Here is a 13,181-nt window from a genome sequence, read left to right on the forward strand (position 1 = left end):
ATTCAAGCACAATGTCTCAATGTTCATATACAGTATATAATCCCGGTCAAACAAACCCTTGTGCACACTGGCCAGCAGGTCCACAGATTTGAAGAGGTAACATAATAGGAAAACGATATCACTTAGAGAGAGAAAATAACACAATAAATCATAATAAAAAAAAAAACACTGTGTCCGTGTGAATAAGCGATCCAGATATGTTCTGTAAAGACTAGGTTATGGCCGTGGGTTTAATACAGGGAAAGGCAACGAATGGACACTTTGCTTATGTCATGGAATAGTAAATTAGTTCTGAGTATTTTGAGGCTGGGCTAAAGAGACAACGTACGTAAGCCACTTTCTCTGGCCACGTGACCGTCTCTGTCTGGACGCGTCCATCAGAAAGGAGAAATTAAACATTGAATGCAACTATTTTCCTCAATCGTAACGGAAATATGATGCTTTAATTTACATTTTAAACATCGAATTTAGAAACACTGTAGTTTATTATTGAAGTGCAATAGTATGAAATTTAATTATTGACGATAACTAAAGAAATACAAACTTAAAGCAAAATCTTACACACCCCTGTCCTCTAAAAATGGTATGGTCGCCAGCTCAAATTCCGAGAATTGAGCTCTCCTGATTCTTAGAACTGGGGTTCTTAGAAGTGGTGATGCAAGAAGTTTCTAGGAAAGCACTACCAGGTGATTTTTTTACATTCTTTTCCTTCTGGCGCGCTGTTGCCATTACTCACACATGTTCATTAGGCTGTTTTATTGGATTTTATGGTTAAATGTTTATCTCGGCTGATTTGAAGGTGTTTTTGTGGACAGTTTCTAGAGCGGAGTGTTTATGTAGTGGGTCTGTCTGGTGAAAATGCTTTTGACAGTTCAGGTCGTCCTGCATGAACAGAACCACACTGCTCTGTCAGTCCTCACTGCGGAACATTGGGGTCGTAAATAGGACGTGCAGCAGAGGGTTGAACATTTAGACGCGGTACGCGTTTTTTTTTTTTTTTTTTTTTTGCCCAAGCGACCAAACAAGACTGCTTACAAAGTTGACTAAATAGCACATGGGGGTTAAGATAATACAGTAGAGATTGTGCACTGCGTGGTTAAAAACAAAGATAAAAGCGTTAACGAAGACATCCGACGATTTCACTCCTTTTTCTCGGCGCATGTTTTAAAAGTAGTTTGCACTCGCGCTCGCTCTTTCTCTTGACGTCTTGGTTTTGTTGTCCTGTGCCAAAACCTGTAAACATTGTGATTTCAGTGTGTGTATGCTGGTATAAATCATATCCTAAGCTTAGATATGGTTTCTGATTAATTGTAATGTGAGGTCTGTGATCAGTTGTTGAGGCTATTTGCTCATTACTGTCATCACTGATATTGCCATTATTGTTTTTTTTTATTATAATTTTTTTTTTTATCTAAAGTGCACAAGCGATCAATATATATTTAAAAAGTAGCAGAGACTTTTGAATTGTTACTTGTTATCGTGTTTTAATAAGATCCGTCAGTGTTTGTCGGTAGAGATGCAATAGAAAAGTTTGCATCGTTCGGTTCGCTGTCACTTTGTAGCAGCACGAGCATAACAGTCTGCACAAGTTTCTCTCTTTTCATGTTTCTTTTCTTTGTATACATTTGTGTTTTTTTCACCAGTGTGTTGTGCGTTTCATTTTAAAGTAAGTTGTAATGTTCTCGTCAGAAATGCAACAAAATAGAAAGATGTAGAGATGTATATGGATAAGACCGGTTTTAAAAAGAAATCGACTATATTTAAAGTGGTCACAAAGTGCTGATTGACATTGAGCAGTGCTTATAAATCTTGCCGCTGTTTGTGTGTTTTGGATCGGGCTCTATTCCTGGAGTGAGCACATTTAGTGGCGTTACATCGAGTAAAAGTGTTAAATAAGATTTAATGCTTAAGAAGATCTAAACAGAGTAAGAATGCGCGATATGTGAGAGCTCAATTAACCACGAGCGCGTGCGCTCTGCCATACGACACTTCTCTGTGTTCGTGAGAAGTTGACGTTCTGTTTATACGTTCTTAGTGATTTAAGACAGTTAAGTGCGTGCGAAATTGCCAAATATGACTTGATATGCGAGTTGCAGGTGTTGTCGTTTAGTGCCGCTGAACTTCAAAACGGTTACTGGGTGACATCTCGTGGACGCCAAACTTTTCTCGGAAAACGGATTTCTTAAACAACAAAAGTAAAAGTAGTTCAGAACGTGCAATCAGAGTGGCTACAAAAGTTCTGGTCTACAGAATACATCTTGTAAAGAGCTGGTGTATTCAGGTGTTTGTGGTTTCTGTGTGTATTTTTTTTATTTGTTTGACTAGTGGTTAAAATCCAGATCCCTTTCCCGGTCATGGGTGTTTTGCCTCCTCACACAGAGCATTACAGCTGCTTTGGCATCATGACAGCGCGCGGTCTGGGATATTGATATTATGTAGGCTCAAATGGAAACGTAATCTCTAATACTGAATGTTCAACATGTGAGAAATGTTCGCCTAACTATTTAAAGGCGTCCAGTGAAACTATATTTGTGTCAAGGCGCCAGATGTGACTGGGAGAACCGTCTGAGGTGATGCGTTCAATGTCTGAACGTTGGAGAGCAGAATGTGTTGTCTCAATTAATCTATTAAAAAAATAAACTCTTCTACAGTATTAACATCATTCTTTGTTTTGTGTTTGTTGTCTATTCCACTTTGTCTGTTATTACACCCATTCCTCAATAGTGAAGTGTATCGGTTCACAGTGTTGTAATAAACAACCTAATTTTCCCATGACTCATTCGAGTTTATTCTCCTCCACACATAAAGTCTTTAAAATCGCAGGGAAAGCAGCTATTTTCTTCAGAAGGCAAAAGCTGTGTAAATGCACACTTCAGTGAACTAGGGACATAGCAAGATAAATATGCATTTTCCGAGAAAGTGAAAACTTGATTAAGGTTCCTATAAATGTGGTCAGATAAAATATATTTTTTGGTAGGATGAAAAACGATTCTCAGACGTGACAAAACCACTGCACGTGGATGGACGTCAGAACTCTAACTAAATATTTTCATCATTTGTCGCCACCTACCGGAGAAAGAGAGAACTATAAATGTAATTGATTTTCAGATTAAAGGGATAGTTCACCCAAAAATTATAAGTCTGTCATCATTTACTCATCCTCGTGTTATTCCAAACCCTAATGGCTCACTTTCTACAGTGGAACACAAAAGGAGTTGTCAGGCAGAATGACAGCCTCAGTCACCATTCACTTTCATTTTATGCAAAAAAAGTTGCAATCAAAGTGAATGGCGACTGAGGCTGTCATTCTCCATAACGTCTCCTTTTGTGTTCCTTTGTCAGAGGAAAAGCAGAGGAGGTACACATTGACAATATTTTTTTTGGATTTTTTTCTTTTTTTTTTGATGCATAACATGATTAAAGCTATATTCTTAATAGATGTTTTGACATGCCTCCCTAAAAAAAGCAAAGAACAACAGCAATGCCTTTGTTTCTAAAGTTTCTAACAGCTAATATAAGCTTTAAAAGATTCCTGTGATGTTGGAATAATACCCAACTTTTCTGATTTTAGCACGTTGTTCAGTGAGCACCGATTACATCATTCATGGTTCATTGTGTTTCCCAACAGATCTCGAAAAAATGGCTTGTGCAGCCGACAGCTGCATCCAATTCACGCGTCATGCAAGTGATGTCCTGCTCAACCTGAACCGACTGCGCAGCAGAGATATCCTCACAGATGTCACAATTCTGGTCAACAGACAACAGTTTCGAGCACACAAAACGGTCCTTATGGCATGCAGGTGCATTTGAAGACTATTTGTATTTATGTTACATGCTTGCCTATGGTGGAAATATGTTAAAGTGTGACTAAAACTAAAATTATTTCTTCACAGTGGGCTCTTTTACTCAATCTTTACTGATTCACACAAATGTAACCTGAACGCCATCAGTCTGGACCCAAAAGTTGACCCAGAGGGTTTCGCAATCCTTCTGGAGTTTATGTACACTTCACGTCTCGCACTGAAGGAGAGCCTCATCATGGCCATCATGAACACAGCCATCTACTTGCAGATGGATCATGTTGTTGACACCTGCCACAGATTCATCAAGTCCAGGTATGTTTTGCTTTGTTCATAAATGACCCCTTAGTGCTTAAAAATACAGAATGCTAAACGGAATGTTAAATAGTTTTTTGAGAGAAAACCCAGGTCTTTAATTTGCTCAATATTCCCATGCAGTGACTCCTCCATCAAACTTCCCAGAGAGGACTTTCTGGTCAGCCCCCTGCTTTTACCTCAAGACGTTCACAGTTACAGACCCCACGAGGTGATGGATAACGTTTCTGGACGGGCAGCGACATTCAGAGATGGGAGACCCTATGGCGTCTGCATGTTTAACGGGGTCAACGCTCCCAACAACTCATACCTGTACAGCCAGTTTCCCATGCAAGGTTTCCCCTTTCCTCTTTGCAAGCTTACAGACACCAAGAACACTTTCTCAGACTTCTCAAAGGGAGGCATCATCCATCACAAACACTGCTCTCCGGTCGACGGTAACAACACTGTGCTGGCCGACTTCACCCGCAGCGCCACCGTCGGGAGCTCAAGCTCCGCTTGCCATGCAGGCTCATACTCCTCAAGGGAGCTGGGAAGAGATGCGGAAATGAAGCAGGAGACCTTGGAGGGAGTGGTTCATTCGATCGGGATGAGCTCCAGGAAACATGGCTTTACCAGTCTGGCCCAAGAGCAGCAGAGGGAGACTGGGAAAGAGCAGAGTTCCTTGGCAGAGGACCATTTGAACCACCAACACTACTCCATGGGCATATCCTCCAATGGACGCAAAACCTTGATGAGCAGCCCCCAGAGCCCCCTCAAATCAGACTGCCAGCCCAATTCCCCAACAGAGTCGAGCAGCAGCAAAAACGCCGCCCTCGCACAGGCCTCGCAACCTCCAACCTCTCAAGGTACACAAGACCCTAAAGCTCGCAACTGGAAGAAATACAAGTTCATTGTACTCAATCAAAGCTCCAAGGAGGAGGAGACCAATCCTCGTGACCCTGGAATGCACTCCCCACCGAGGCCGGGCTTGTCTGCTTTCCTTCACCACGTTGACTCTGAACATCCCGACTCGAAGGCAACGACAAAAATTAGCGAGCAAGGCGAAGACTTCACTGTGCCTCAGGCCAGTCGCCTGAACAACATCATCAACAGGTGAGTTTTTCCAAAGGAAATCTGAAACTCTTTAAGGTTTAAAGTGTCATCCTGTAGTATGTGTACAGAAACAGATTAGAAGATCTCGTTTCCTAATGCAGTAAAGTTTAGAACTGCCGGTTTGTGAGTATTTTGTGAAACTGTTCTCCACCCACCACCTCCACAAAGCCAGATTGAATTTTTCTTCATCCATTCCAATCCTCTTAAAGCACACAGAGGATTTACCTCTTAGCAGGAATGTGTGAAATTCATTCAGTATCCTATAAAAATTTGAGTGAATTCCTCTGCATAAAGACCTAAAATGTGGTGTTCTCCTCATCAGAACTCTGGAGGGATCACAGAGGAACAGCGACAGCCACTCTTCTCTCTATATGAGCCATTTAAAATGCTCGTCTTGCGGCTCCCAGTCTCCACAGCACTCTGACATCTGTCCCAACACGTCGGCCTCACGTCTGGCCGAGGAGATGTCTGAGATGCACTCTGAGTACTCTGATTCCAGCTGTGGTAAGAAACTCTCCAAAATGGTTTCCTAAGAACCTGTTTGTGTCTTCCAAAACCAACCTAAAACCATTATTCCTTTGCCTCACAGAAAATGGAACCTACTTCTGTAATGAATGCGACTCCAAGTTTGCAGAGGAGGAAGCCTTGAAACGCCACACGCTTCAGGTCCACAGCGACAAGCCATACAAATGTGACCGTTGCCAAGCAGCATTCCGCTACAAGGGAAATCTTGCCAGTCATAAAACAGTTCACACCGGTAAAAATAAACAGCTGCTGCTACAAATGTAATTTTGGCTTTGACGTTCGATGTTTTGCTTAACCTCCTTTTCATTTGCGTTGCAGGAGAGAAACCATATAGATGCAATATCTGCGGAGCTCAGTTCAACAGACCAGCAAACCTCAAAACCCACACACGGATTCACTCAGGAGAAAAGCCATACAAGTGTGAGACATGCGGCGCTAGATTTGTGCAGGTGAGTGCTTCGAGTTAGTCAATTGTAGAGACAGAGAAAAAGAGATTTGAAAGAATAACATAACCTTTTTTTGAACAGGTTGCTCACCTTCGGGCTCACGTTCTGATTCATACCGGAGAGAAGCCATATCCATGTGAGATCTGTGGCACTCGTTTCCGCCATTTGCAGACACTGAAAAGCCACCTGCGAATACACACAGGAGAAAAGCCCTATCATGTAAGAATACGTACAGCCATATCATAACTAGATCTATAAAGTGCAAAAGCATTCATTCTCGTCCTAAATTCTGTTCTTGCATTTGTTTTTCAGTGTGAGAAATGCAACTTGCATTTTCGCCACAAGAGTCAGCTGCGGTTACACCTCCGGCAGAAGCATGGCGCGATCACCAACACCAAAATCCAATATCGCATGTCCTCGACAGACCTACCGACTGACTTGACGAAGGCATGCTGAGCAGGCACTTTGGGGCAGACCTGACCATGGCATTATATGACCTGACTTGTACAATCATTCAAAATTTTAGTGCCACACTGTGTTAATCGGACAAGAAGAAAAAAAAAACTGGCATGAAATGCCAGTCTAAACGGGTTTCCTCTACATTTGAACATAGAACAACAATATGATCTCTTGTAGTCACTTTATTGTTTATATTTACATATGAATATATATTAATGTTGGGAGTGTTTTTACAATTTGAGTTATAAAAAGCTTTATTTTGTTGGAAGAAGGATGGAATGTAAAACATTTAAATCTGGTTTTTGAAAATACAGTATTTTCTAATGAAAAAACAAAACATACTTTTCTGAAGGTATGGGGGATTTTGATCGAGGTTGGAATATTTTAAGTCAAACACATTTCTCGCAAAGCAAAGAATTGTGTGTCTATAGATTTTTATATATAAATGTACAGGTTACACTATGTTGGAACAACCTCTGACTTGTAAGAGGATCTCCTAACTGTGACTATAGCATTGAATATCTTACTTGGTTTTTGTCGTGTACTTTTGAGAATGATGGCTGCTCTCTCAAATGGAAAACATGCATGAGGTGGGTTGCCACTGATAAACTTTTACTATGTAGGAAACTGCATAAATATTGTGACAAAGTGTAATTACTTTACATCAAGATTGCTCTCTGCTGGCAGAGCCGATCTGGAATTACATGATAACATATGCATTCAAAAGTAATAATGATAATAATAAAAAAAAAGAAAAAAAAAAAGGTACTGCTATGTTATGATCAAGGAGATATTTTGCTTCAGATGTATTTGTATAGAAACGTGACTTTTTATTTCTTTTGGCAAGTGAAGGTTTACAGTTTTGTTGTTGTTCTAGAAGCTACATTAAAAGGTTATACTATTGTCTTTATTTTCTTTTTGTCTGTGTATACACTGTGTACTCAAGGTGCCTTTCTCAATGGTGTCTGAATTTCTTTTCATTCAGCCCAGCTCTACTAAGGTACAACTGAAGGGCAACATGTGTCCTTTTTTTTTTCTTCCTTTTTGAGTGTGTAGACATGCAAGAATGTGTGACAGAAGGACGCTGTGACTGAGTGTGTGTGCATGTGTGCTTTATAGATGCTTTTCACACACTTTATGAAAAAAAAATGCAAATCATTGCGTGAGCTATACATCTTCAGGACTTGTTTTGGGATTGGGCTTTTTTAAATAAAAAAATGCATTAAGCTTATTGTAAAATATAGATGTATGAATGTAAAATAAAAGTATTGGATTTCTATGTCTAACACTTGTGTATAGCCTATTTATTTCATTTTCAAGGCAACATGAAAGTAAAAGACAATGAAGACCTTTGTCAAGGGTCATTTTTTTAAAACCAAATTTCAAGTGCATTCACCATTCTCGAGATAATTTAATCATCTAATATTTCCATTTTATATATATATATATATTCATATATTTTTAAAAGCTTAGCATTATGGGAATGCTTGCATGCTACAACAAAGACCGAATTGTTAGAGAGTCGAGACAATAAGCAGGGAACCAAATCACCACAAGCTTGGGGTAGTGAAAAGCAACACTGGAAGCTCTACACCTCTGTAGTATCAATTCCTTTTACAGGACTAGAGTACTATGAAAGAATGAACTAACCCCAGTAGGAGTGAAACACTACAAAACAGTTGGGCTACAGAGTTTGTTTTTCCACAGACATTTGCTTTAATTTACACCAGTACTGATTCACAGTCAACAGGTGACAGCTCCATCTAAAACACAACCAGATTTACACCAATTCAACATGCTGATATATAATGTACACATCATAGTGCACTACATACTGCATAGCAGCATCATACAATGCAGGTCTGCCACATAGTCATTATGAGAGATTGGGGAGGGGGATCAGAAAACTATCCATTACAAACCAAAGGTATTAGATCCTCTTGTGTTACTCTGGAACAGGTCTGAGATTCTTTTGCTTCCTTCTTAAAAACCAATAAAACAAAAAAGCAACAATATAGCCCAGAATGCAACGCATGCACGTTTTTTTCTACTATGGTGGGGAATTTCCATTGACTTCTGTAATTTTTATACTGAGTAAATACCTTTTTACTTAACTAAACCTCAGTGCCCCCAAAATTAAGTACACAGGCACTTGTTTCACAAAGTAAGGACATCTAATAAACTACCATTGTTTTTAATACCAGGTTAAACATTTTTTATCACCTAATCCAACTCACCCCCAAAACATAAATCTAGCGAGGTCACTAGTTACCGTTCAACAGTTTTCACTATATTTTTAAGGACATGTTGAATGGCAAGGAGTCAGACACTTTGGCCCTCACAAACAGTCAAGCCTTTACAAACATATTAAACTGAATTTTGTCAAACCTGATTTACAACAAGCGATAGAGGGATCTCTCACTAATAGAATTTTATAGTAGCTTGGCTATTCTGGGTCTGCATTAATAAGCACAAGAACAGAACACAAATATATTTACTTTATTTTCAACAGTTTCCTATTAGCTGAAGTCATTTTTAAAAACTGAACTTTCACCTGCAACTTTTATTCACAGGTGAATGCACAACCATGCACTGATGCAAGGCTCACGCTGCTTCTTCTAGATCAAAATCATGAACAAGAGTGTCATTGGGATTCTCGGGGCCAAGTATCCAGTGATTTTTCTTCTGAGTAGAAATCTAAAAAACACAGATTCAAAAACGGATCACTTACTTACACACACACAAAAACGTAACTAAAAACCCTTTTCTATACAATCCTACCTTTTCTTCAAGCAGCTCTTTGAGTATAGAGTTTAGAGCAGAACCTTTACCAATGCGATCGTCCATCTAAATGACAAAACAATATCATGAAAAACTAAATTGGTCACTTATTGTTCTTAAAACTTTAACCGTTGCAAAATGTATGACTTCCTAGGTCCTTCTCTCAACTTACTTTGCTGTGGTGCCGCTCAGAGCAACACTCCTCCATGTGGTTCTCCTAAAAACACAGATGAACACCACTTGAACTTGTCTGGAATTCTTTCAGTACGAAATCCATACAATTCCCAAATCATGACTTCAGTGACCCATTGTGCTAGTCAGATGCCATGTAGAAGTAGTAATAAATAAATCTCTGTGATAAACACTGACAGACACCTGAAATTGACCAATTTAACGTCATAAAATCAACTACTTATTATTCACACTTAAAAGCAGTTAAAAAAAACGTAGGCCTATGTTGTGGAAATCATGGGAGCGTTCTGAATCAGCTGAGCTCGAAATGAATCGGAACGCGCCAATGATGAAGTATAGCCTAATACTTTCTAGAGATCACACAAGGTATTGAAATAACCATAAACAATTTTATGGAAAGGATGAAAATCACACCTACCATTCCCATTAACTGTATGTGTAACGTAAGCGTTGCCCGCGAGCGTGTCAGCAAGGCCTAAAATGGAAAATTAATAAACGGCTGGTAGCAATTTCTGTTGTTTCACACGGTTCAACCAAATTAACAAATTTCAAGTTCATTGGTGAGCTAATTAACAAATCCTTCGGCACTCATGAAACGGCTATTGTGACGTACATCTGAGTGAGAAACGGCTACTTGGGCAAGAAAAAATGTAGGGCGGGATTTGATGTAATCCATCGGGAATTGTTGTACAAGTTTGCTATTGCTGCTATACCGTGTGAGTGACAGTTTGTTCGGCCCTCGCGCCAAGGAACACGTCACTGGAAGTGGGAAGGGAAGTTATTTTTGTGGTGCTGAAGACGAATCTATATTTCATCTAGTCTGGGAATGCACATATACAAATCTGTTTTGGAAGGATTTCTGTATCTTTGTATGCACATTTTCATCACAGTTTTTCTTTGTTATATGTTTTAGTTGGTCAGCAGCACAATTTTGATTTAGATGTAAAGGACCAATATTTTTTGATAAACTTATTTATTCTTCTAGCGAAATTTGTCTTACACAAATGTAAATTCCAGGGTGCTAAGCCCTACTTTTTCTTTTTGTAAGGAACTTAAATCGTACCTGGACTATACATCCATCAACTCTAAAGCCCTTAAAACTGTCACTGTGTCATTTGTATGATATTTTCCTGATTTCGTAACCTGCAATTGTACTCTCAATTGTATTTACCCCTGGCATTGATTATGTAGGCTATGTTCTTAGCAAAAAAGTGACTTTACTTATAACACTTGCAGTGCTACTGCTAACATAGTCTTAATTTGAAACTGTTTAAATATCAGTACTGCAAAAGTTTAGTGATTAGTACTTCATCATACAATAAATGTCATAATTAAAAGGTTTAAAATGAAACAATGCACTGCTATAGCCAAATGCTGTAATATATATTTCTCCTTACTTGTATGTACAGTACATAATGATTAACAGATTTAGGTAGAAACTATTTAATAGTAAGAAATGTCATAATTAAGAGAATTGTTCTGTAGCCCATCTCATCCACTGACCCACCCCGGAGTATTTGCAGGGACTTCATTTGAAAACAATGGGTGTAAAATAAGTTGCAAAGTGATACATATGAATAAATAATCATTTGAATAAATTATTCAAAAATAAATCTTACGACTTGTCATAATGATGCCAAATGACTTAGCTTCTCGACATTTTAAATAGCCAAATATCTTTACCGCACCACAGAGAGGAAAAATTTATTTAAAAAACCTATGCAGCCCACATTATCCCTATTCAACAAATCATATCGAATAGTACCTACACCTTACCCAGTATATCAACATTTAATGCTGTGCAACAGTTTGCCAATGGCTTAACTAAAAAGAAACAACACAAGCTTTTTCATCAAAAAGGAAGCGATGAAAGAAAATACTTTATTACTGTATCAGTAGGCCTGAAAAACAAAGAATTTAGATGCAGTACAGAACCTTCTTAACTTTCATTAAAAGGCACACAACCACTAACTGAAAAAAATGTCAAACCCTCTCAACAATGGGCCTCATGACAAAAGAGGTAAAGGAAAATTACAACAACAAACTTTACATAAAGTTTCAGGTAAAAAAAAAAAAGATGATAATTTAACCTACAAAACTCCATAGATGATGCGTGTGAACAGTCCAACAAAACAACCTTTTCTCAAATGGAAACGCATTATTGTTTCTGTTGCATAGCTTCTTTGCGTGCGGCATCCTGTAGTAGCTGTGTGTCCACTTCATCCGCGGGAAGCTGTACATACCGCACCACCGATCCACGGATAAAGCAGTTCTTCACCGACAACTAAAACAATACAAAATATTAGAGTAATTTCTATAGATGGAGTTCTCCTTAGAGTGTTCATCAGTTGAGCACCTGCTCAAGATCAGGTTCCTGAGCTTCCAGGCACAGAACAGATTTATACCATATAATTACTTCTCTTTTCAATCTATTGACTGATTATGTGGTTTAAATATTGTGCACACCCACACAACACTTCCTAATCTATAACAAACAACACACTTGACAAGTTCTCACCATGTGCGGATATTTCTCTGGATCAGTGACACTGATATCTGTCAGTTTGATGTTCAAATACTGTGAAGGGAGAACAAGTTTAATTTTAAAATCGAAATTCACACAACCTTTGCTTAGATTTCAACAAAGCAGGGTTTGCTGCCATACCTGATCAACTGAGTGTAACGTTCCACATATGCTGCAAAGTTGAAAATCAGAATGTAATGAGTTTCCACACACATTACACTGTGCACATATTATATTTTAAAAGTATGACACGCATACAAAGAAAGTGCTAACGTACCTCAAGTCATTCTTGAGCTCCACCACAACATCTTTGCCGACCAAGGACTTGAAGAACGAGTAGAAGAGCTGAGGAATTAAATGTTTGAATGTTACATTATGCTCTCACATGAAGAACAAGAATTGATTACACGATATTAAAATGTGATTAAACCTGTGAAATATAACGTTACTCTGTCAGACAATGAGAGAAGTCATTAAATTGCAAACACTGAAAGCAAATTTCACTAGCTCTAAAATATCGAACACTATTCGACCACATCAAATATAACGACATACATTAATGTAAAATTATCAGATGTAAATCATAGTTGCTTCTAATAGGGATTTAATTAAAAGAATAATACTAATTTGATTGAGACAGGACAGGTTTATTGGGCTATCCAGAGAGCTAGCCGTTAGCAGGCTGCGGTGATTATTAATTGCTCGCCAACGCTGGTGAACAGTAAACAATAAAACATGTTACATATTGCAAAAGGATTTATTTGGTCTATGCAAAAATTATATACGGTTTAAAGGTAATAATCATTGCATGTTATTGCTAAATAACAACACTTACCATTTTCACGCGGTTTTGTGCTTCTGGTCACTGACGTCATCAAAAAGCTGCCGTTTTTTTCTCTTCGTGCTTCTATTGGCTAGAAGAATTCAGACGTAATGGTCCCATTGGTGGAGAGATTTTGCGTCTTCTGTACGCATCTCGGTAAATCCCTCACAAACACCGAATAATAAATTGTCTAATCATGAAAGAATCTTAAAGATGCTTGT

General features: G+C 38.6%; 2 protein-coding genes and 1 long non-coding RNA gene across 3 annotated transcripts; 2 read left to right on the forward strand and 1 right to left on the reverse strand.

The window, feature by feature from the left end:
• The first annotated feature begins 612 nt into the window (after window positions 1–612).
• bcl6aa (BCL6A transcription repressor a) lies at window positions 613–7,926 on the forward strand. The gene is made up of 9 exons (XM_082190210.1): window positions 613–686; window positions 3,629–3,800; window positions 3,894–4,115; window positions 4,239–5,210; window positions 5,533–5,714; window positions 5,800–5,967; window positions 6,054–6,184; window positions 6,263–6,400; window positions 6,494–7,926. The coding sequence occupies exons 1-9, from the start codon at window positions 656–658 to the stop codon at window positions 6,635–6,637; spliced, it is 2,160 nt and encodes a 719-aa protein (XP_082046336.1). The 5' UTR covers window positions 613–655; the 3' UTR covers window positions 6,638–7,926.
• Window positions 693–3,381, forward strand: LOC309514095. The gene is made up of 2 exons (XR_014211603.1): window positions 693–3,214; window positions 3,300–3,381. It is a non-coding gene; the product is annotated as an uncharacterized lncRNA (long non-coding RNA).
• A 3,532-nt stretch (window positions 7,927–11,458) lies between the features above and the next one.
• On the reverse strand, window positions 11,459–13,125 carry smx5. Its single transcript, XM_082190229.1, has 5 exons — window positions 12,973–13,125; window positions 12,415–12,482; window positions 12,279–12,309; window positions 12,132–12,191; window positions 11,459–11,897 (listed from the first exon to the last, which is right to left on the reverse strand). The coding sequence occupies exons 1-5, from the start codon at window positions 12,973–12,975 to the stop codon at window positions 11,772–11,774; spliced, it is 288 nt and encodes a 95-aa protein (XP_082046355.1). The 5' UTR covers window positions 12,976–13,125; the 3' UTR covers window positions 11,459–11,771.
• Window positions 13,126–13,181: the final 56 nt, after the last annotated feature.

This window comes from Leuciscus leuciscus (genome assembly GCF_965113295.1).
Source record: "Leuciscus leuciscus genome assembly, chromosome: 14".
NCBI classification, from domain to species: Eukaryota; Metazoa; Chordata; class Actinopteri; order Cypriniformes; family Leuciscidae; genus Leuciscus; species Leuciscus leuciscus.

What these genes read in the sequence shown, in the direction of transcription:
- bcl6aa (XM_082190210.1), top strand. Translation starts at nt 656, where the DNA reads ATGCAAGAAGTTTCTAGGAAAGCACTACCAG. An exon ending in ACGGTCCTTATGGCATGCAG is followed by an intron (nt 3,801 to 3,893) that starts GTGCATTTGAAG and finishes ATTTCTTCACAG; the next exon opens with TGGGCTCTTTTACTCAATCT. An exon ending in CAGGAGAAAAGCCCTATCAT is followed by an intron (nt 6,401 to 6,493) that starts GTAAGAATACGT and finishes TTTGTTTTTCAG; the next exon opens with TGTGAGAAATGCAACTTGCA.
- smx5 (XM_082190229.1), bottom strand. An exon ending in CGTTACACTCAGTTGATCAG is followed by an intron (nt 12,192 to 12,278) that starts GTATGGCAGCAA and finishes CTCCCTTCACAG; the next exon opens with TATTTGAACATCAAACTGAC. An exon ending in CAGAGAAATATCCGCACATG is followed by an intron (nt 11,898 to 12,131) that starts GTGAGAACTTGT and finishes GTATTGTTTTAG; the next exon opens with TTGTCGGTGAAGAACTGCTT.